This window comes from Alnus glutinosa, chromosome 5 (assembly GCF_958979055.1).
Source record: "Alnus glutinosa chromosome 5, dhAlnGlut1.1, whole genome shotgun sequence".
Lineage (NCBI taxonomy): Eukaryota > Viridiplantae > Streptophyta > Magnoliopsida > Fagales > Betulaceae > Alnus > Alnus glutinosa.
In genome coordinates, this window is record NC_084890.1 from 11,345,024 (window position 1) to 11,369,243 (window position 24,220).

General features: G+C 36.1%; 2 protein-coding genes across 6 annotated transcripts; one reads left to right on the plus strand and one right to left on the minus strand.

Annotated features, from left to right (window-relative positions):
* The first annotated feature begins 3,538 nt into the window (after positions 1-3,538).
* On the plus strand, positions 3,539-11,439 carry LOC133867996 (uncharacterized). Of its 5 annotated transcripts, none has more exons than XM_062304785.1 (5): positions 3,539-3,863; positions 4,019-4,095; positions 5,744-5,855; positions 6,520-6,679; positions 11,084-11,439. In XM_062304785.1, the coding sequence occupies exons 1-4, from the start codon at positions 3,598-3,600 to the stop codon at positions 6,647-6,649; spliced, it is 585 nt and encodes a 194-aa protein (XP_062160769.1). In that variant the 5' UTR covers positions 3,539-3,597; the 3' UTR covers positions 6,650-6,679; positions 11,084-11,439. The 5 variants fall into 5 exon arrangements, with proteins under 5 accessions (XP_062160769.1, XP_062160770.1, XP_062160767.1 ...); XM_062304786.1 differs by lacking the exon at positions 11,084-11,439 and adding an exon at positions 6,868-7,100; XM_062304783.1 differs by lacking the exon at positions 11,084-11,439 and adding an exon at positions 6,880-7,100.
* LOC133867995 (protein trichome birefringence-like 37) lies at positions 10,803-20,408 on the minus strand. Its single transcript, XM_062304781.1, has 5 exons — positions 20,044-20,408; positions 19,167-19,338; positions 12,364-12,539; positions 12,113-12,271; positions 10,803-11,368 (listed from the first exon to the last, which is right to left on the minus strand). The coding sequence occupies exons 1-5, from the start codon at positions 20,334-20,336 to the stop codon at positions 11,080-11,082; spliced, it is 1,089 nt and encodes a 362-aa protein (XP_062160765.1). The 5' UTR covers positions 20,337-20,408; the 3' UTR covers positions 10,803-11,079.
* Between the last annotated feature and the right edge of the window lie 3,812 nt (positions 20,409-24,220).

Sequence of the window (24,220 nt, forward strand, 5' to 3'; positions counted from 1 at the left end):
TCCACCATTCAACCAAAAGTTTAATGAAATAAGCTGTCATATTGCATTCAACCAATCACAAAATAACATTCCTCTTTTAAAATAAAAACCAAGTGACCACATTACAATCCAACATACCACAGTACATCCCAACTTGGTACATACTTCTCATTTTCTTTTAGTTTAACATCAAGTAAGTACCTCGAGATCCACCATAGCCACTAAGGCAAAAAACTAAAAGCAAAATGACCACTACTATTATAGCCCGAAACATCCAAAACATCGTCCCATTAGTGCGACACAGCTCCAGCTCCCGTCGAAGTCTAACATATTCATCATTATATTTTTTTTCAATCAGCTTCTCAAGTTTAACATATTCATCTTTATATTTTTTTTCAATTAACTTCTCAAGTTTAACATACTGATCATTACATTTTTTTTTTCAATTAGCTTCTCAAGAGCTTCATATTGATCATTATCTTTTCTTTCAATTAGCTTCTCAAATCTATCACTATCTGTCTTTCTTCTATCGTCTAGGACTTTCAGGCGTTCCATTATCTTCGTCTCATACGTAGTCATTTCATTATTAGCCCATGCAAAAAAATCACAATCACCCGTTCTCTGCATAACAAAGAAAGTAAATTAATGTCATCACAATGCCATCACCTACTACCAATTAAACAAAGCATAACACAATATTAATTTCAAAAATTACCTTATAATTTTCACAGCCATACCATTTTCTGGCGGTATTGGTATCAGTCCAAGAATACCTGGCACGTGCAGGCACTCCACAATAACATAACGGACGTGCACTTGACGCATTTGACGCACCACTATTTACCGACATTTTGTCATGCCTATGCAAAAGACCCAACTAAAGCCTCAGAAAGTATCATTCAACTAACCAACCAATCTAAGCATGCGAGCATGTCAAACAAGCATGTCAAATAATCACCAATCAAAAGAATATCAGAACAAAGAATAAACAAACCCCCAAATGAATATTAGAATATCACTAAATAAAGAAGAAAAGTAAATAGTAACAAAAGTGAAGCCTTGTAAATATCCAAATGAAAATACAGCTAGGGTTCTTTGAACCTTTAAAAGAAGCAACAATGAGTACATTGTTTTGATGATTCTCGGCATATCTCTAATTGAAATGTCACTTCCAAGCAGTCCAATGAACAAAGACAAAATGTAGAAGAAGAAAATTGCACAGAGCATTCAAATTCTGTAATCTATGTAGGTCCATGGCTATAATTAGAACATACCAAAAAAAAATTCATGCATACAAGGAAACATGATATGAGAATTAACATATGACTTCCAATTTGTCATTTTATTATTAAAGAATCCAGTAATAAATGAACAAAATAGCACCAATTTCTGATACTTAGCCTACCAAAATTTAAATTGTGAATTCAAACCAAACCCAGAATAAGAATTAGCAAATGAAGTAAAAAGATAAAGAAGCATTACATCTTTCACTAGATAAAACCAAACCCAAACAATAAGAACATGCAAGAGGCACATAAATCAGATAACTACTCACATAATATGATCAAATCAATTTTTTTCTTTCCATATTATGATCAAATCAAAGTGAACCCAGATGAACCAATCAAAATTCCGTTACTTTTAATCGCACAAACCCAATAAGCATAAAAAGAACAAAAACAAAAACAAAAACCAAAGAAAACTCTAGCATGCGAAATAAGATAACAATCAAACAGGAAAATCAAAAGGCCTAGAGACAACACAACAATAAACATCAAAACGAAAATCCTAAAACCTAGGAGATACCAAAAGGAAATAATAGAAAGTGGCATCTCGGTATGGACAAAAATCAAGGCTCCAACTTTGATATAAAAGGCAAACAACCCCCATCAAGCAAAAATGTCGCAAAAATTCCTCTCCTTGACCTTTTGTCAAACACCCTAAACTCAATAAGCTAATTCACAAGCAAAGACAAAAAAAATTTGATCTAACTTTAGTTTTGGGTACCTTATGTATATCAATGCAGGGGCGAAAATGCATGATATAAACAGGGTGTGAGGGACGTTACTGGAAGCTGGAGAAGGAATGGCAAAGTTACTTACAAACCCCTGGTTCGCACGGTCTTCTGGGTGAGAGAGAGAGAGAGAGAGAGAGAGAGAGAGAGAGAGAGAGAGAGAAATGGGTCGCTGGGACGGTGTCGGTCGGAAGAGATGGAGGTCGCGAGCGCCGTTCGTTGGGTCTCGGGTGGAGATCGGTGGCCTGCGGTGGTATGAGAGGGCCGGACAGTGTCGGAGATGGGTCGCGGGCGCCGTTCGTCAGGGGTCGACGGTCTGCTGGGTCTCGGGTGGAGATCGGTGGCCTGCGGCTGAGGTGGTTTGAGAGGGCCGGACAGTGTCGGAGATGGGTCGCGGGCGCCGTTCGTCAGGGGTCGATGGTCTGCTGGTGCCGGGTGGAGATCGGTGGCCTGCGGCTGCGGTGGTCTGAGAGGGCCAGACAGTGTCGGAGATGGGTCGCGGGCGCTGTTCGTCAGGGGTCGACGGTCTGCTGGGTCAGAGAGAGGAGCTCGGTCGTGGGCGCCGTTCGTTTGGGGTCGTGGTTCCGTTCGTTTGGGGTCGATAGTCGGCTGGGTCGGAGATCCGCGGTGCTCAGAGGCGGCGCTCGGTCTGCTGGGTCAGAGAGAGGAGCTCGGTCGTGGGCGCCATTCGTTTGGGGTCGTGGGTCCGTTCGTTTGGGGTCGACAATCGGCTGGGTCGGAGATCCGCGGTGCTCAGAGGCGGCGCTCGGTCTGCTGGGTCAGAGAGAGGAGCTCGGTCGTGGGCGCCGTTTGTTTGGGGTTGTGGGTCCGTTCGTTTGGGGTCGACAGTCGGCTGGGTCGGAGATCTGTGGTGCTTAGAGGCGGCGGGCCGGTCTGCTGGTTTCGAGGGAGGGACTCCAAGAGGGAGCGAGCGGCGTCAGCGTCGGCAAGTGGGTCGGATTTCCGGTCGGTGGGGGAGAGCACGGTAGGAAATGGGAGAAATTTTGAAAATGAAACGTGAGAATGGCGATATCCGTGTTTTGAATCTTTTGATTGCTTTTTTTTTTTTTTTTTGTTTAAAAAAAAACTAAAAAAAATTGACACATGGAAAAGAGACGGATGAGAGACTGATGAAAGCCGCATGTGTAGAAACTCTCTTTTTTTTTTTGTGTCAACTTGGCACGGAAAGACAAAAAAAAACCACAATAAATGCTTCACACATTTGGGGTTCATGTGTGAAGGTTGACACGTGGGATTGATTTCATAAAATGAATGCTAACGTGCTAATTTATGTGTCATTGCATATGTGGCAATTTGATAACTGACATCTGATGTCACTTTATTAGACAAAAAAATACATGGAATGACCCGTTTCAACTCGGTGAAGAAAGCTAAGCAGTTAAAATCAATTTTAAAAAATTAAAAATATGATAAAAAAACGTCAAAAAAACGAGTTTACTCACGAATTTATTAAATATTTATTCAAATAATAATATGTATACATTAGATTAATCCGATATTTGGTATCCACTATTCACCCTTGCACTAAACAATGGAATTGGCAACTAGGCTCCTTCTAGTCCTTAGCGAATTTGGCCAAGGAGATGACTTCCGGCCTAGTCCTAAATTTTCCATTTTGTTTCTCCTCGGAGGTTCGATCTTTTAGCAATTACACCTTCAACTTCAAGAATCACCAACGTCTCTGTCTCACAAACCCATCTTCTCTCCAACTCCAACCTCCTCGAGTCTCACCTCAAGCCAAAGATACTTTGGCAGCCATGGAAGCCGAGAAAACTGCCACCACCAGTGACTCGTCCGCACCGATAAAGCTCTTGTTCGTGGAGATGGGCGTGGGTTACGATCAACATGGGTGCGTACTCCATGCCCTTTGACTCTCTTTTCCTCACTCTGCCATTTTTTTTTTGTTAATTTGTTAATGGGTTTGAGAGATTTTCATATTCAATACTCTGATTGTTGTGTTTTTATGAAGAAAAAGAGGTTGTAAGATGAATTTGTGTGCAACAGGCAAGACATTACGGCTGCGGCTATGCGGGCGTGCAGGGATGCCATCTCTTCCAACTCGATTCCTGCCTTCCGAAGAGGTATTCCTTCTTGGGTTTAGTGAATGTGTGCTATTTTCATGGTTGTGGTGTTGGATTAGATAGATTTGTGGTTCTTGTGCGGTGCTGGGAACTGGGCTTTTCTGATAGAGCTGGGTTGGGAATCACAATTTAAAGTATAGTGGGCATAATGCGCTATTGAAAGTCTATTGCTTTTGCTTATCTTTCTATGTATCAGTCCTTGTTCCATTGTTAAGCAATTGCTTCTTTAATATACATAGAAACTCTATGTAATATTGTTTTTTGGTGATAACCCTTTGTGGTTTGGCAAACTTGGGTGGCTTGAAATGGGAAAGAAGGTAGGGATATAAAGATTGAAATAATTAGGGAGTTTTCTTAGGTTAAGTATTGGCTAATTCAATGACAAAACTTGCGTATTGTAATTATGAGGTTTAGGGTTGAGTTGGGATCAAATTGTAGCTAAAGTCATGGAACATTCGTGTTTATGCTGTCCAAGAAAAACCCACTCAGTAAAACTACTAAAACGGTTATATCTGTTAACTCCAAAATCATATGAAGGCAAGTTTGGTGGCGTTAGAAATTTGACTCAAAATGCTACTACTTTGTATTTAATGAAGAGTTTCCAATTATGATGTTTAGTGGGTCAAAATGGGTTGAAAAAAGAAGCTTGAAAATTGAATAGAGGAGCTCGAGAGATCCTTCGGTCGAAGCTTGGTCGACCGAGGTACATCAGTTCTGATTTTTTCCAAAACCCTAATGGCTCGTTCGGCTAAGCTTGAGCCTCGATTGACCGAGATCCACTGCCAACAAATTTATTTTAGCCGACTTTGACCTAAAAACCCTAATTTTCCTCCTTTCTATATAAGGATCATATTGCACGACTTTGGAGAGTTAGAGAGGCAATTTCTTGAGTTTTTTTAGAGAGGTTTCAGATGATTGTTGAGCCTAAACATCCCAAACCTTCTCATTAATTATGGTAAGCCTCTCAAATCATTGAGCTTATGCTTCATCTTTGTTATGTGCCAAGAGAGCTTTGATATTGAGTTTCCATTGTTATCTCTCTTGGAGTTGTTTCTTCAAACTACAACCTTCATCATACTTTCAGCTGTTGAAGCCTATTAGAGTTCCTATAAAGGAGATCAAGTAGAAGTATTGTCCAAAGGTTCTGTGAGAACTACTACGGTTGCGGGCAAGCGAGTCACTTGTTCAATACAAAAAAGTGTCAACTTCAAAAGTTTTGTAAGTGTGAACTTCTTGTAATTTCTCATTCTTCTATAGTAGAATGATTTCCCGGGGTTGACTGTCCTAGATTGGTTTTTTTTTTTCTTTGAGATTCTTAAAGAGTTTCCACTTTGTCACCAAATTACTTATGTTAATTGTTTTAATGCTTTCATTATATTTGGTGAATGTTTATGTGGTTGCTAAATTTTAAATCTGCATTATATTGGCATACACCTATTCACCCCCTTCTAGGTGTTAGTGGAGTCTTGTGTTATAATTTTCAAGTTTGAATGTGAATGCATGGGTGGTTTGGTTTCCATACTAGAAGATGATATGTGAGAAAAATATGTTTTCTGGTTCTGTTGAATATAGGCACAACTTGTGTGTACATGTCTTTAAGGATTTACATTTAATTATTTCACATTCTGCTGAGATCAATTTGGTGCAGGGTCCATACCAGGTGTTACATTCGATCAGATGAAACTACAGATCAAGCTGGGAGTCCCTAATTCTCTCCAGCAATCCTTGGATATTGAGAGGGTCAAGTCTGTCTTTCCTTAGTGAGTCTCCGCCCGTCTTTATCATTGCATTTTGGTGTTATGCACAGAATGTGAATATACCTCTTCCTCTCTTTGACAAGGGATCTCTTTTTGAAAAAGTGCTTGCTCTATTTCAATTTAAGCGTATTTATTTTTTCTGGTTGTCTCTGTAGTTTGAATTTTCATACGAAAAGAAAAATAATGAATTTTCATATAAGAATTTCCAATATTTTTTGGTTTATAGGAGTCCAAACAGTGATGCATATGATAGATTTGGCATAGTATATGCCAAACATAGAGATGTTCTCCATCTCTTCGGCCGATGTCAATGACTGGTTGTAGCACTGACCTAGGTCACAAAGTCCCACTTCAATCGAAATTTTCGCTCCCCGTATAGTTGTTAGCCATTAAATATCCACTAGGAAGAGGTAGATAAATATTATGGCAGGAAAAGTTTGCCTAAAAAGCACATACCTAATGGCAAAAGCAAAGGTAAAACTCTAGAGATATTTTATTAGACACAATTTGTAGTAATTAGTAAAGACCTAGTTTTGTCAATCACTAAGTTTATCTGTTGCTCAGTTTTTGGTTTATAGTGCTATGAAGTTGGCCCGTTATATAAAAGAGCATTTTTTTACTTGTTATTCTCTTTAACTTTCTATCCTTTTTCTTCATATAATTGCAGTGGGAAGATTGTGAAATTTGAAGTTGTGGATGGTGGACTTATATGCTCAAGTGGTGTTCATGTGGAAGAAATGGGCGACAAGAACGATGATTGTTACATAGTGAATGCTGCAGTATATGTCGGCTACTAGTTTCTTGTTTCCTCTTTGAAGTGTCCGAAGGTTAGCTCTCGCTTTTCATTACACACTCTATGAACCAATGTGTTTTTGTTAATCCCAATGCTTGGACTTGTGCCTTTGTTGAAATGCATAACAGACCTTAAAATAAAATAAATAACCACTTTGACAAGGGATCTCTGTTTGAAAAAGTGCTTGCTCTGTTTCAATTTAAGCGTATTTATTTTTTCTAGTTGTCTCTGTAGTTTGAATTTTCATACGAAAAGAATTTTCACCAAACCTACCAGGAGAGCTATGTGGAGGAGCTGCCTCTCCGTCCTGCTGCGCTGGGGTCAATGATGTTATTTTTGAACTTGGGGTTTTAATGTCTCGCCTTAATGCTGTTAGAACAAGCAGTCAAAGCAGTACTTGTGTTGTCAAGGGGAACACTTTTAGGATGAAGAGATGATACTACTTTTGTTTGGCATCTTGGTGACTTAAAATCACAAAATTGCTTTGAGATGATTGGTACTCAAATGTAATTTTGGAGTAGCAAACTAGTGGTACCAACAAATAGTGAAATAGAAAGCCTTTTTATTTTTTTGAATAGGAGAGGAGCCGGTTGATGGCTTGGATTTCTTTAAAGAGATCTAAGGCCAAAATTAAGCCATGTGGCTCAAGAAAGAAAAAAAAAAAAAAACCAAATTTAAACCCACGCGCCTGTCACCCAAGGATCCAATGACTACAACAAGATTGTCACCCAAGACTGAAAAACCAACCATCCTTTTCTAAAAACAAATGCCCAAATCTGGAGATCTGTCCTCTCTCTTCAAAGCTTTAGTCCCTCCCGTCAAAGTCCCAACACAAAGATTCACCTGTAACTCGAAATACAACCATCACGTTCCCATGAGTCTCCAACTCCTCAAAAGCAAACATCTCTCTCTCTCTCTCTTTGGCTCTCACGGCGACTACCGCGAAAAGAGTCGATAAGATCCGCCAAATTGTGCGGCTCAAGCAAATCGGTGGCTCTTTGGATTGGGTCCCTTGGGTTGGAGAAGCAATAGCTAATTCGGCACGCTTCTCCGAATCGGTCGCGCTCACGTGCCCTCCACCACCACCACCGATTCCTCACCTCCAATTCGGGACCACGTGCTGCTGGACAGACATCTCTAACGATGACTGCCCGTCGTCCCCCTCTGCCGAGCTTGAAATCGAACGGAGCTGCGAAGCCTCTGGAACTCACCGCCATTATTTACAAAAATGCCATCAGAAAAAATATCAAAACCCTAAAGCAAAAATAGAAACCTCTCGTTGTCAACCGTCGAAAGTCACTATGAGTGTCGTTGAAGCCCAGAGAAAGGAGATCTGTGTGTTTTCCCTTTTACTTTTTAATTTTTTTTTTCTTTAATATTAGAAATTTGAAAAATAAAATAATCGACCAATGGGATTAGAGGAGAGAGTTTCGGGCGAATCTTTGTGTTGGGATTTTAATGGTGAGGGACTGAAGCTTTGAAGAGAGAGGAGAGATCTCCAGATTTGGGCATTTGTTTTCAGAAAAGGATGGTTGGTTTTTCAATCCTGGGTGACAGTCTTGTTGCAGTCATTGGATGGGTGACAAGCGCGTGGGGGTTTTTGTTTTTCCTCCTTAAGCTATGTGGCTTATTTTTTTGTCTTGGATCTAGGAGATCCAAGCCATCAACTGGCCCCTTTTCGGTTCTAATGAACTGGAGAGGATCCGGATCCAAGACTGGGATAGTTCTAAATTTGCTTAGGAAAAAATTAAGGGTTAAATACTCTATTGGTACCTGAGTTTTAAGCTTTTTGAAATTTAATACCTGAATTTTTATTTGTTTCATAGGTGGTACTCGAGTTAAAAACTCGTTTGGTACTTCTGTTACATTTTCCGTCCAAATATTAATAGCCCGCCACATGTTAACCGCTGAGGTTGACACAAGACACTATATAAAAAAAGCGGTTGACAAGTGGCACTATATAAAAATAAAAATTTAAAAATAAAAATCTTTAAAAATTAATTAAAAATAATAAAATTTACAAATTAAAAAAATGAAGAAGAAGAAGAAGAAGAAGAAGAAGAAGAAGAGGGGTGGCTCCCTTGGCCACCATGGGGGTGGCCGGCCAACCCTCATTTTTTTTTTTTTTTTTTTTTTTCATTTTATTATTCTTAATTAATTTTTAAAGATTTTTTGATTTTTTTTATATAGTGCCACGTGTTAACCTCAGCTGTTGACACGTGGCAGACCGTTAATATTTGGACGGAAAATGTAATAGAAGTACCGAACGGGTTTTTACCCATAATTCAGGTACCACCTATGAAACAAATGAAAATTCAGATACTAAATTTAAAAAAGCCTAAAACTCAGGTACCAATAGAGTATTTAACCCAAAAATTAAAGCAAATATGACGATATTAAGGTAGAAAGAGATATATCTTTAAACCTTAGTTCCGATGTTTGTTAAGGCTCTACCTACTGTGGAAGAGCTTGGGAGGATTCTTAGAGCGAGTTTGAAATTGTGTTAAAGAGTTTTAAAAAGTGTTTTTAGTACATAAAAAGTTGTGCCAATAAAAAATGGGTTCATTTGGTAAAAGGATTGAAATGTATTTATTTATTTATTGACTTTTTTGTTCTAAAAAAAGCACAAAATTGCGATTTGGGGAAAATTTAAAAATGAAGCCTTTTTTTTAATCTTTAGATAGACAAAAGCTATGTTTCTTAACGTAATTGTAAACATGCTCTTAACTCTTAGGAGCTTAAACAATGCTTTTAGTACGATAAGTTGTGCTTGGCAAAAATAAAAATGGGGTAAAAAACTTAAAAGGCACTTCTTTAGCTTTTTTGCTCTTGAAAAAAGGCTTAAAATTACATTTTAGGGAAACCTTAAAAAATAAGGCTTGTTTTTAAAAAGATCCTTGGCTATATTTTCCAACACAATTTGAAATAGACTCTAGCCTGAAATACTTTGGGCTTATGTAGTTGAGACTCGGTGGCATGATTTAGAGCACTCACAATTATTTATGTAATTTTTTTTATGCAAAATTGCTAATTAAAACCCAATTTTGCTAACTTAACTAACCACGCTTCAAGACCTTACTCCAACAGTTTATTTATATTCATTCTCTATTTTATTAAAATAATAAATTTTAGAATATTTTATTTATTTTAATTAAAAACCCATTTCTCCAAAATAAAAAAAACACCAAATAAACCTCTAATCTCTGGCAGCATAATCACCACCCTATTGTCCATCATCACCAACACAGAATCATCAAAAAATCATCACAAGAAACCAAATAACGATCATGCATCATAGGATTGAAGAAGGATGAGTCATTTTTTAGGATTGAAGAAGCTAGGAGTCAAATATCATTACAAATTGAAAAATTATGCAAAAAAATTGTATTTTGCTTGATGAAATAAACCAGCAGTATATTGGTTTTATATACAGGAGATGAACCCATCACTTTTCACTTACAATACATTGTATTATTTTTTTTTTTAATTGTCTTATTTTTCAAACTTTTTTTTTTTTTTTTTTTTTTTTTTTTTTTTTTATTTTATGGATATTTTTCTAATGGTCATATTTTATAATGGTCGTTTCGTTAAAACTGTCATTTTTCTAACACAATAATTTGTTTAATGGTCAATAAAATTGGAAAAAGCTGTAAATGCCAATACGAGTTTTTTTGTGTGAAGGAGTAGAAAATAACTACTAATTAATTATAATCACAAGCAAACATGAAAAAAAAGAAAAAGAAAAAAAAAAAGGAGAGATGCCTAAGAGAAATATTAAAAAAAAGAAGATGCATTTGTGAATAGTGTAACTTTACACAAATTCAAGAAAAATCTATTTTGCAATTTTAGTAAATAATGAGATAGAATGTTTTTTTTTTAATTTTTTTATTTATGATTTTCCTTAGCTATTATAACTAAAAGTGAGATGCATAACCATCGGGAATGCTCTTATTACTGCCAAAATGAAAGTAATCCAAAATTGATTTGTGTTTTACCACTCCACTTTTAACTCATCTCAATCCATTGACTGTGTGAGTTGCCAAAGAAACTTAAAAAAAAAAAAAAAAAAAAAAAAAAAAAAGGGTGGGGGGGGGCTTTTTGGGCTAATGATTGTATTGAAAACTGTAAAGTATTTCAAAAGGCCCAAAAACTCGCAATAATTAAAAATGAAATTGTACTATTGAAATAGTGGATAAACACAACAGCAAATAACTTATACAAAGCCAACTTATCTCTATCTCCAATCTTTTTTCCTATATAATTTCAAAGCAATTAGTTTGGTTGAAACAATCAAATTACTTTACAATTATTGACTTTTGCTCCCCTTATTATGATCCACCATTGAAATAAAATGTGAAATTCACCCACCTTGTCTAAATTTACAAAACAATGATTTGAAAAGATCAAAGATTTAAGATTGTTGCGTTGTCTATGTTAGATGAGAGCCGCATACAGGAGCTGGTTCCAAGTATCAGGTGGTCCAGGAAGGCACCAGTGGCTGCAATCATTGCCTGAATGCTCGCCGCTGTAAGCGGAAGGGTGGCCGTCTTTTCTCAACTGAGAGAGCGTTGTTATGTCGAGCAAGTAAACGGGACAACTTATCTTACTCAACACATTGTTCACCACTACAGTGGCCGGAGGTGCACCTGCCGGATAGGTTGACCCGGGTAGAGGTTGAACTTCTCCTTTACAGTTCTTTTTGGGTTCATTCCACTCCTTGCCCCTAGTTTAACAAAACAAACAATTAATGATAATTATGTTTGTTAATGTATTTTTGGAGGTTTTTTTTTTTTTTTTTTTTTTTCAAAAAAATAAATGTACAATTTGTTTTTGTGTTTTGAGGAGTGTTTCGTGTTTTTAGTTGCTTGTCATCGTTTTTGTTTTGAAAACAGAAAACAAACGAAAAACAAAAATTTTAGGGTAAACTTTACTTGGAGCCTCTTGATACGTCGTGGGTGTTGCAATGTTAACATTGAATTATCAAAAGTTGCAATATGGGTATCTCATTTTTCAACCCTTTTTTTATTTCAACTCTATCGTTACAATTTTGCGTGAATTCAAACGACTAAAAGGTGAAATGTCTCTTATACCCATTTAAATTAATTTTTTGAGAGGCTATTTTGGTCGTTTAGGCATATTTGTTAGGATATAATAAAAAATTATAACAAAAAAGTAAAATTAAAAGGAGCTGAAAAATTGAATACTCATATTATAAATTTTGATAATTCGAAATTAACATTGCAACACTCGTGACACGTCTAAGAGCAAAGGGAAAGTTCCTCGCAATAATGTTATATACTTAAATTAGAAACAAGTTTAAGATAATTTTGTTGCTTTATAATTCACTTATAATTTGTAAGCTTGCTCTTTTCTTTTTCTTTTTTATTTTATTTTTTATTTTTCCATGAAAATATGTGAAATATTTGGTGCAATACATCGAAGAAAAGAAGGCGGCATTTTGACTTACTGATAATGGGTGGGAGAGATGCCCTGAAAGAAGACCTTGGTCTTGGTGGGATCAACATTTTGGTCAACCCAGTTGGCCCACGTGGTCAGACCCTTAGAAAATGCACTCAGACGGTCCATATCCTCATACAAGTTACTCCCCTCTCGTATATAATCCCACCTGCAATCCACAAACATCAGCAGCCGTCGATCGGATTACACTTTCCCATGCATATTTATATGTGAGATCGAGCTGGCCGGACGAACACTTACGGTTGGGATTTTCCGGTGTGGGTCCACCAGTGCCACGTGTTGAAGATCAGCATGTCCATCCCTCTCCATGCATTTCCACCCTTGATTGAGTCCAGGTCCAGCACGCGGCCGACGTCTTCTTTTACTAGATCTACAAGGTATGTTGTACGGTATAGAAACAAAGTAACACTGTAATCCTGCACACAGGAGGGACCAGCAAGGAATTTTCATTACTGAGAAAAAAGTTTATATTAAAATATCAATGAAAAATATATTAAGATTGAATATTAAATTATTTTTTAAAATTTTGTTGGAGAATTTTCAGAAATTAGGATATTAGATCAACTTTGTGCATATAACTAGTGTATTTGAATTTCTCATCGTCTATAATCAAATAACAATCAGAAGACATTGTGGTATACAATCAAATAACTATTGTTTCTCATAAACACATCTCATTTATAGAAAAAAACAATTCACAAAATTAACTATATAAAGGAAATTAACTCCCAAAATTATCTTGCAAACAGAAAAAATAACACAAACAGAGCAATATCATTATGATATTATCAATACTCAATAACCATAATCGGTCTATGAATTACAAGACATCGTTTAAGATTATATATGAATTGAGTTTAGAAAACGAACCTCAAAAACAATGCTACGTTGTGGTTTTGCGTTTTGTGATTGCGTTTGAGTTTCTGTTCTGCGTTGTGTGATTGCCTAACGAAGTAACGATTAAAGTTTGGGTTAGAGGATAAGCAAGGAGCCGAAATCATAGGGTTTTTTTTTTTTTTTTTTATAACTTCCAAAGCTTAAGATAGATGTTCATTTAATGAACTTCCACTCATATACCTTTCGGAATGATTCTTATAGAACATAATTAAAAATCATAGGATTTTAATGAATCAAGTTTTGGTGAAAGGATTTTTGACTTGTGTGATTGACTACATAAAAAGAGGTGGTCTTGAAACACATTTTTACGAGTCGCATGGTTGTCAATCCTCTAACAAAGCCTATAGCGGGAAATGTTTTTTAGGCTCATGTTAGGAGTTTAGGGTTGTGTAGGCGGTTATAATTTTGCTTTTGAATTTTTCAATTGACAATGAGTTATACTCCTTTTAGGATATTCATTTTTAATGCATATGATATTATTCATATTTAGTTTATTATATAACGTGTTTGTTATCACACACACTTACCATGTGATTGGTTTCATGATGTGAAAGGTATGTCAACATGCTTAAATCGGGTCACCCACATGAGCAATTGCCTCTATCGTTTAAGTAGTTAGCAGATATGAGACGTGTCCCTTGATACTTGTGTAGCAAGTAGAGTTGGTTGACACAAATAGATGTTGCCTTAGTTGGAGCAAAGATGAGATTTATGGTAATTTTAAGATCGTGCATGGATATCCCACGATTCATATAGCCTAAGTTTGACACATAGGGTGGTGAGTAAATGGAAGACTCATGTTAGGTGTTTGTATAGCGTCTAGACTAAGATTTATACGATGTTTTTGAGAATTGACATACGCTCTTTTCTAAGAGAACTCTATCGTAGCATGTGTTTCATACTACATGTGATTATTCGATCGATAGTGAAGGCGAGTGAATAGATCTCTACTTCCTCATCGTGTGAATCCCATGTCATTTTATGGCTTTAAGACAGAGGTTTTGATGTTTGCTACTTTAGCGTGTTGTCTATGGCTATGACTGATGCGGTATAAAAGGGCATAGTTAGGAAAATGATTGGACCAAAGTTAAGTAGCATGAGGGCGAAGGAAAGACTATCCGGTAACACATCCCTACGTGTATTCAATGTCGATAAGTTATGGCGCTACATGGTGATAGCTACATAATTAATCATGAGTACATCATGGTATTTATGGGTAGGTCAAGCGTGGTTCTTTGTATTCAAACTTGAGAGAGATTAGAAATGCTTGATGAGATGCATTCAGTTGAGTCTAGGGCATAATAAGATACTTTAAGGATTTAGTATACAAATGTATTACTAAGATTCTTGCTAATAGACTGGTCCCTGGACTTGATGAGGTTATTAGTTCTAATCAAGGAGCCTTCATTCCAAAAAGAAGTATTGCTGAGAACATTCTTTTAGTTCAAGAGGTTGTGTGTGATTATCATAAGGAGAAGGGTACTCCAAGGTGCACTCTTAAGGTGGATTTGATGAAAGCTTACGATTCTGTGGACTGGGAGTACATTTTGCATTGCTTATATTGTTTTGGAGCCCCTGCCAGATTTGTTGCCTGGATTAGAGCTTGCATAACTAGTCCTACCTTCACTATAAATCTTAATGGCACTTTAGTGGGTCACTTTGCAGGTAGGAAAGGGCTTAGACAAGGGGATCCTATTTCCCCTTATCTTTTTGTCTTAGCTATGGAGTGTTTATCCCGTCTATTGGCTCAAGCTACTGTTTCTCCTCATTTTAGTTACCATCCCAAGTGTAAAGCTATTAAGCTTACACATCTTTGCTTTGCGGATGATCTTCTGGTTTTTTCTGCAGCTAATCTTGCTTGGGTCTCTACTATTGTGGGTGCTCTTGCTGAGTTTGAGTCTCTTTCTGGTTTGAAAGCTAATCCGGCCAAAAGTTCTATTTTCCTTGCTGGAGTGTCACTGGAAGATAAGCAAGACATCCTAGATTTTCTACAGATGCCGGCAGGTTCTCTTCCAGTTAGATACTTGGGAGTCCCACTCATAACAAAACGGCTGTCTTCTTCTGATTGTGAAACTTTGGTAAGCCGAATTACAAATAGGATTGATTCTTGGACTGTGAGAAGTCTTTCCTTCGCTGGTAGACTTCAGCTCTTATCTTCAGTCCTTATTAGTCTGTAGGTTTTTTGGGCTAAGGTGTTTATTCTTCCTAAAAAGATCATACGGTTGATTGAGCAAAAACTTAACCGGTTTCTTTGGAGCGGAAAGGACTCTAAGGCCAATGCTAAGGTTTCTTGGGAGAGAATTTGTGCCCCAAAGAAGGAAGGTGGTTTGGGTATTAAAAGGATTGAAGTGTGGAACAAGGCTTCTATGATTAACCACATTTGGAACCTCTTCACCAAAGCTGGTTCATTGTGGGTGGCCTGGACTGAAACAAATTGGTTGAAAGGTAGGAGCTTCTGGGAGGTTCCTATCCCGACTTCTTGCTCTTGGAGTTGGAAGAAAATTCTTAAGCTTCGAGACCTTGCAAAACAACATATCAGGTTTAAGGTTGGGGATGGAAGGAAGGTGTTTCTATGGCTGGATCAGTGGCATCCGGAAGGTTATCTCTTAGATAGATATGGCTATAGATTGATCTATGATTCTGGTTTTCCCATTAACTCTAGACTTCATACTATTATTAAAGAAGGGAATTGGTATTGGCCTGCAGCTCGATCGGATGATTTAGTTGCTATTCAGAGCCAGCTTCATGATGTGGAGATTGGTATAGATGATATGCCTATATGGGATTCTAGTGATGGAAAATATTCTTGTGCTGATGCTTGGAGGAAGATGAGAACTGTCTACCCGGTAGTTAAATGGTGGAAATTGGTTTGGTCTCCTTTGTCCATTCCTAAACACTCATTTTTTCTTTGGTTAGTGTTTATGGATGCTTTGGTTACTAAATATAAAATGTGTTGTTGGGGATTTTCTGGAAATATCCTCTGTCCTTTTTGTTATGGGTGAATGGAGAGTCGTGACCATCTTTTTTTCAAATGCAGCTTTAGTTGTCGCATTTGGATTCATATCATGGCTGAGTGCTCTTTGATAAATGTTCCGGTGGAATGGGATTGTATTGAGAGTTGGGGTAATACCATGTTGATTGGGAAGAGTCTTAAGGCTTGCTTGGGTAGATTGTGTTTGGGTGCCACAGTTTATCACTTATGGAGGCACAGAAATGATTTGATTCACTTAAAGATCCCTAGATCTGAAGAAGCTATTTTGGCTCAGATCAAGTGGGATGTGAGGGTCCGGGTGATAGCTCAAGGCAGATTTAAGAAGCTTACCTATAATGCAGAACTTGTGGATAAATGGAACCTACAACATCTGATGTAGATGTTCTGTAGATTGATTGTGTGTATTTGGTGGATTTTTTTTTTTTTTGTTTGGACTGGGCTTGTCTTGTTGCCTTTTGGTTTGTTGCAGTTGGTTTTTACGGTGTTTAGGCTTGTATTCTGGCCTTTGGTTTGGTTTTTGATTGGGTTTTGAGTTCTAGTTTATCTAGAGTGTAGTTGGTTGTTGATCAATAAAGCTTTCATTCATCGAAAAAAAAGATACTTTAAGGATGTTACTCTTATGGATTGTTTTGTAAAAATTTGGTATGTAGTCCTGTCCTTTTCTTTAGGTATTATGTTCGGTAGTCACACAATCTACTTGCTAATATGAAATGATGGAAAGCACATTAAGAGATGCATGACTGGCTAATGCATATTCTATGCTAGTGAGAGATATTAGTTAATTAAGGTGGAGGGTGCCCCTCCATCTTATAAAAGCCAACTCTAGCAAGCTAGATTTGGCCTTTCATCTTATAGAAGCATATACTTTCTAGCCTCTCTATCAATAAGGTATAGCCATATATATATATATAGCCCCTCATTAGATGGTTGAAGGCATCCAAAAAACCTTTACAAAATCCGTGTGTGTGGTGCTCTTAGGTTGTGGAAATCGTGTATATTACTCTCGTAGTGTACTCTACTGCCGAAAGGACGGTTTGTCTCTGTAGAATGTTAAGGTTCGTGGGCGAAAATGGTGGTGACCCCTAATGTACTGTTTGGAAAGTTGGCTTGAGTGGAAATAAGAACTTTAGCACATAGAACAACCCCAACTCGATTTTGTTTCGGACCAAGGGAGGTATACCAAAACTCATTATTTTTATGCTGCGTATATATTTCTAACACTTAGAAAACAAAAAGAAACAAACAAAAGAGAAGAAGGGAGATTCATGCCTGTAAACAAAAGGCCATGAGATAGAGAAGAATTTGAAAACTAAATTGTTAGTCATAAAAAAAAAAATCACACTTAATGCTCTAAAGTTCCTATTGAATATAATAAGTAGAGGGCAATTATATTACACTTAACAAGACTGGACATAAAGTCAAAGAGGTTGTTGAAATAGCTTACTCTATTCTTATTATATTATTACGAGCTTGATGAATTAAAAAGATATGATTATAGGTATTGATTGCTTGTAAAAGTATCATACCATTGAAGAAATTTCTACCTACCACATGCTATTAAACCTACTTTGTACAATTATGACTCATTACTTCTACAATTAATTGATTATACAAACATGGCAATTGAGCTTTTTTTTCTCTTTGATTATAGATCTCTATGATAAAAGACTATCAACAAGTTCTTTTTTTTTTTTTCTTCTTTCTTCCAAAATGGAAAATAAATTCTTTGTTAGTAATATTATGTGATGAAACAGTAATATTTTAAAAGCCTATCAAGGTGGAATTTAATCTTTTATACTCTCTCTCAGGTGTCGAGAACGTTGCATTAGCAAAGTACGTACTAATACGATGACGAATCGAAATTTCCTGCAAATGGGATTTCAAGGGATTTGGAGAATTTTTCTTGCCCTTTGCTTTTGGATAGGAAATGTGAGAGAGGTTGTAGGCCCTCCTCTGCTCGGACAAGAGCTTTTTGTCCGAGCAAGAAGCTCACTACCCAGTTCCTCCGCACAGGCGGCGGAAAGCACTTGCTTATTTAGGAATCCACTTTCTCCAATTTCCTTTAATTCCCATACTTTTTTTTTTCCCTCTTTAGACAGAAGATTGCATAAGATCCCAATTCAATGATGAGACATTGAGACTCGTTATAGAGAAAGCTAGAGATTATAAAAAAGCAATTGTCCATTTCATGCCATCTTTAAATTGTGTCATTATGGTTGTTTCTACAGGCCGGCAAGAGGAACCTTCGGCTGCCCTATGAGCTATCTGAACACAATGCCCAATTAATCTCTTATATAGCCTGGGTTTCCGGCCCCTCCAAGTACATATTTCCTACATGTCGTAGGAATTTTTTTAATTCAGTATCTAAAAATATTATATGTATTTTTTTAATTCTGTATTTAAAAATATATGTTTTTGTCTTTTGAGTATATAAGTACATATTTTTTTATTAATACTATTAAAAAAAATGTATTTTACTATTTTTCATATGTTAAGGAACACATAAAATTTTTAAAAGCTTGTTTGAAGGAATTTTTCTGTAACTCTATTTATAAGAAATTTCTGTCCATATACTAGTAACACGGTGTACACCGCACATCAATCTAATCAATCTAATAGGATATGATGTAATATTTAGCATTATTCTTGTTAAATTCATGCTTTTCTTTTTGGAATATAATAGTTCACCACCTTACAATAAAAACTAGGAATATAAAATTGAAGTAAAAAAAAAAAAAACAAAAAAGAGGTGGTAGAAGCAAAATAGGTCTTGGAAATTGTGTGTTTGGCCAACACTTTTATTTTTCTCTCTATTTTTTTCACTTCTCCCAAAAAGTCAAATCCAAAATGTAAATTCTAACTTTTTTTGTTTTTACTTTTTATATCATATCAATCTTTTTTTTTTTTTTTTTTTTTTTATTACTACTTAAATAAAAAAACACACTTCAAAACAATTTTTTTTTACTTTTCTATAAAGCAATTTTAATCACTTTTATACTTTATATCACATTATTTACTTTTAATTACTATTCAAATAAAAATTTCACACCACAATCATTTACCGAGCAAAGGAATAAAAAAAGAAATAAAACAGTTAAAAGCCGAGAAACATGCAGTGATTTTGGAAACAAAAAAGGAAAAATTGAGATCTCACCTGGAATGACACATAGGACAGCGGGTCTTTCCTCTCAAAGGCGGTTTTGGTATTGGGCACCGACGCGTGAATCATACACGATAGCGATTCCCACATGTTCAGACTCAGTGAGTCACCCACAAACATTATCTTCTTCCCTCTCCACCTCCTCAGAAAGTCCAGTCCGTCAAACCTACATAAAAAGAAAATTAAAATTATCAATATATTCTGCAAATAGAGAGAATAAAAAACTACTACACAATAAATTTTGCGAATGTCTAGAATATGGTTGTTGCGCATGAAACATTTATTATGGCCCTGAAATCGAAGATTCTCTGAAAGCAAATTTCAAAGGTATTTTCATTTTTCACAAACAAGTTTGGTGTTTTATGTCTGCTTTCTTGAGCAACTCTCACAACTGGATTTCTGTAAACTAATAAAGGCTTCTTTATGAGCACTCAAACAACAGACCCTTATCAGCTCAAGCTGCGTGCTGTCTGATGTTAATTAACCATGAGGACAAAGTAATGCATATGGTCTCTCAAATCAGCTCTCCTTTGTCACCCAGATTTTGGTGAAGCCACATTAGCAGCCCCCCTCCATCTAGATTGCTTCATTCTGGAAGGAGATTTCCAGTAGTTATTTGGACTTTTCAACACCCCAACATCATCCAAGAACAGAGGATCTCTCCTCTGATCTCCAACATCATCCAAGAACAGAAGAAGCTAAGGAGGTCAATGCAGCACAATGGGCTGCAGCCAGAAATCATTTGGGCCGCATTCTTATATCCCCTGTTGCGGCTCTGTTTCTGATCTACTTAATAAAACAGACCCTTTGAAACTCAAGTGAGCAGTAAGCGAGTAGTGAGGTTATGTATAGATATATATTTATATATTACCTGGGTAGGTCACAAGAGTCAGGTTTCCAAGCGTACTTGAGGTACTGCTTATCGGGTCTGCCATACTTCTGGCAATCAAACTCTGGGTCGATGAAGGGACAGCTTGAAGAATCGTAGAGAGGATAAGAAGCGTCAAACACCCACTTGCCTTGGAAGAGATTGCACCCGCTCGCTTGCTTCCTGCCTCTCAAACCGCTCGTATTATAGAAATGCGCTGCTCTTGCTTGCTCCAAAGACAAGAAGAAGAGCAAGAGCAGGACAGAGCTGCTCAAGGCATGGAAGCGATATCCCATCTCGGCTTTTGTGTCCTCAAAGTAGGCGATGAAGACAAGCTGTGTACAGAAGATGTCCGTGACATGAGTTAGTGTAGGGAAACAAGCCTTGGGTTTGGTTTTATATTGAGGAGAGGTAGCTAGGATGAAGTCGTGCTCATCTTACTTTTTTTGGACTCTTTTTTTCTTTTACAAAATCATTGCACTAAAGAAATATGCGAAACCAATTCACGTGATTTATTTTATTTGTAATTAACATTTTGTGGTATAAAAATAAACTAAGAGGTTTTTGATGTATGTGAAAAAAAAAACAATTTACTTCTTATAGTCAAATTTCATCCACTAATTGACTCGATAGATTCAGTTAGTGTGATACTGACTTAAATAGAACACGTGTCATAATTTTTATTGGGTATAACATGTCACACTGTTGAAATCTGTTAATTTATTTGACGAAATTTAACTTTAGAAAATAAATTATTTTTTTGATATACCTTAGAGATATTTGAGTTCATTTTGATACCATAAAAGGAGCTAAATAATAGTTAACCTTAATGGAAGAAATAATTGAGAGAGCTCATGGAAAGATGATACGGGCGCACACATTATAGACGGCCTCCTCCAAGACGTGGATACGAGAGAGAGAGAGAGAGAGAGAGAGATACATGGGGTTCACATGGTTTGTGAAATTGACTGGAAATCTTGGAGGGATTCGTCGTAGTGTAATGTGTGATGTATGAGGGGGTTGAATTACTGATTTTGATTCGTCCTTGAAATCAAATTATTGGATGAAAGGGGTCTTCAAAAGTTCGGATTTGACTTGAGTGTTATAAAATAATTATAATATATTTGTTATAGTTTTCTTAATGGTTTTTTTTTTTTTTTTTTTTTTTTTTTAAAAAAAAAAAAAAAATTTGAATTAAATCTGCACCATTTATAAACGTTAAACCATATGTTTGCACTATAACATTTATACTATAATTAGATTTTTGTACTAATTAAGAAATTTTTTTACAAAGTACATTACCAATTAACATCAGACATGCATCACGGATTGAATGAAATTTATGGGAAATTTATATTAAAATATAGGTTATTATATCCTATTTTTGGCTTCAGTTATACGAATTAATTTTTATTAAGCTTCTTAGAGTATTTTATCATGTGACTTCTCTCAAAGTCTCCAATTATTACTTTAAAATTAAATCGAGATTTTATCATATTAATTAGGGGTGAAAATGCCGACACGGTTATTAGTAATATCCACATCGATCCGCATAATGCAGTTATCACTTTTAAGTATCCGCATTCGTGCGGTTATTAAATGCGACTACTATCCACTATCTGCATATGAGGTAATAGGTATTTGGGCATTGAAATTGTAATTCATTCTTCTAGTAAATACAAAAAGACATTATCTATAGTTGAACACAATTTTTCAGATCACACTTGCTAATAATTTTGCCTTTGAAGTTTTTATCTCGTACATTATTTAGCTTCCTGCATCATCTATTTATAGTTCATAAAGGAAAAAAAATAAAAAATTGAAAAACTGTTATTTGCATATGAGGTAATACCAAAATGATGTCGTTTTAGTGAATTATATATATAAAAGGTATGGCGGATGCATCAGCATACGAGGATAGTAGTTTTTTATTATCTACTATTTGCATATTATCGGATAGTAAATACGGATGGTTATTATCCACCTGGATTTTCACCCCTCATATTAACATTTATAACCTTTAATGATTCAATATTTATCACCTTAGTATTTACTAAAAGTTTTAAATTTTTTTTTTTTCATTTAATAATTTCTGATATGAAAAAATATCAATCATTTAATTTGAAAATAACGGTTCAAATTTGAAAAAATTATGAATAATAAAATACCTTAAAAATTTTAGAAGATCCTAATCTCATATACCTTTATCTTGGAACTTAATTTGGAATGATGTTTACATCAACATTCGTATAAGCATTGACTTATTCCAGATGAAAAGAGTGAGTGAATTGCTTTTCACTTTTTACCAGTTTGACATCAAAATAATTAATTAAATTATTTTCTATGGATCTTCATCCACGTATTGAATAGCTAGAAATGATATTTTTATGGTCATGGTGTTAGATTTTAGTATTGAAAACAATTAATTAAATTTGTTTTTTACACTTGTCTTTAACACATGGAACAAGTAGCTAGCCAACGGCAAATAGTACACCGGCGGCGGACATGGTCTCTCAATTACACGGTTTTTCTTTTGGAAATTTTCTACAAATTATAAAATGTAGGAAAGAAGAACAAAAACATTTGTTTTGAGCGTCAAAACCATGGATCTTAGGAGCACATTGGGAGCACTGAAACCACGTACCGAGAGGGAATGATCAAAAAGGTGGGCTCCGCTGGCTGTTCATCATGGTGACCCAAAATTCCTTGGTGGTTCGGTCGTTGATGGGTTTTGAATCAAACCTAACACGGTCTCATATCACAACGCTTTTTTTAAAAAAGTTTTTTGTTTTTTTGTCCAATTTGAGAAAGCAGCGGGAAATAATTATTTTAGCTGAGAGTGACCATGTATATATAGTAGAACATATCAGTTGGGCTGCACAGAATGAGGCCTAGACGGTTAGAACCGCAAATCCAATTGAACCAAAGCTTAATCAAGTTCTATCAAAGCATCGGTGGAACTCAAGACAGTTAATATATACTAATAAGATTAAAGATTCTCATTTCAAAAATCGAATTCTAAATCTAATATATTCAAATTTTTCTTAAGGTCGACACTGAATCGCCACAACTGACAATGATATTCGAGCATTCCTAATAAGCTCTCCATTTCAAAGTTTTTACCAAATTAAATTTTGGTGAATATTTCAAAAAAACCCGTTTCAACAAACATTCTATAATTTCTCTATTTTGTCTCTTATTAGAATTCCACCCCAAATTTGGCTTACAAATTCCCTGAGTTATATTCAATTTTTTGTTATCATTTTTTGAATCCCACTCTCCTTTCACTTCATTATTCACTTTTCATTTCTCTCCTTGTTAAAATGCTCTTAGCTCTTCAAAGTATATACTGAGTAAGCGCTAAGCAAAATGGCATATATGGGCGCAACTTGCAAGCACCCGACACCGACAGTTCCATTATGTAAGTGGGCGCGAGCACGGTGAGCTTAATTTTCACAGAAATAACGGCATTCGGCGTAGGCCCGGCCCCAACCTCAGTACAACCATTTGCTTTTCCATTATTAAACTTGTTTGATCAGGTTCTACATGTGCGGTGTGCACGCTAAAATATCTCTTTCGAATCACGTCACTTCAGAAGCTTGGCCTACGAAATTTGGAGTTCATTGTTACACAGCGACCCCAAATGGCGGTAACAAACAGAAAGCTGCTTTCCTTTTTTTTAAACACAGAGAGCACGTATTAACGTCAATGACATGTACGCGGGTGGCCGGTGTGACTCATTTTCATTTGCCTTCCTTTATTTATTGAAGAGCCATGCCATGCATGAGTAGTACTTGTCTTCAAAACTCTTAGTAACAAATTATTCCACTGACCCTACAAAAAATGACATAAACACATGTTTAATTGAAAATGAAATTGATATTTAAACGGATAGTGCCAAAATCTGCAGATCTAGACCGATTGCATGCCTGGCCTTCACACGTACTCCTTCCCCTCGGCTGCTCCTGTATATATCCACTTTTCTTACACAAATCTAGGTATAAAAGGTATATATATATATATATATATATATATATATATATATATATATATATATATATATATATATATATGTGGGTTTGTCTCGATAAGCAGATGTGAATACTACCGATGCTTAAGTCAATAAAGTTTTTAGAAAAGTGGACCCTTTGAGTTAAGGAGCCCTTAAAGTTTTGTAAAT

What these genes read in the sequence shown, in the direction of transcription:
- LOC133867996 (XM_062304785.1), top strand. Translation starts at nt 3,598, where the DNA reads ATGACTTCCGGCCTAGTCCTAAATTTTCCATTTTGTTTCTCCTCGGAG. An exon ending in GATTCCTGCCTTCCGAAGAG is followed by an intron (nt 4,096 to 5,743) that starts GTATTCCTTCTT and finishes AATTTGGTGCAG; the next exon opens with GGTCCATACCAGGTGTTACA. An exon ending in GTCAAGTCTGTCTTTCCTTA is followed by an intron (nt 5,856 to 6,519) that starts GTGAGTCTCCGC and finishes ATATAATTGCAG; the next exon opens with TGGGAAGATTGTGAAATTTG.
- LOC133867995 (XM_062304781.1), bottom strand. Translation starts at nt 20,336, where the DNA reads ATGGGATATCGCTTCCATGCCTTGAGCAGCTCTGTCCTGCTCTTGCTC. An exon ending in GACTCTTGTGACCTACCCAG is followed by an intron (nt 19,339 to 20,043) that starts GTAATATATAAA and finishes CTTTTTATGTAG; the next exon opens with GTTTGACGGACTGGACTTTC. An exon ending in ATCTCTCCCACCCATTATCA is followed by an intron (nt 11,369 to 12,112) that starts GTAAGTCAAAAT and finishes TTGTTAAACTAG; the next exon opens with GGGCAAGGAGTGGAATGAAC.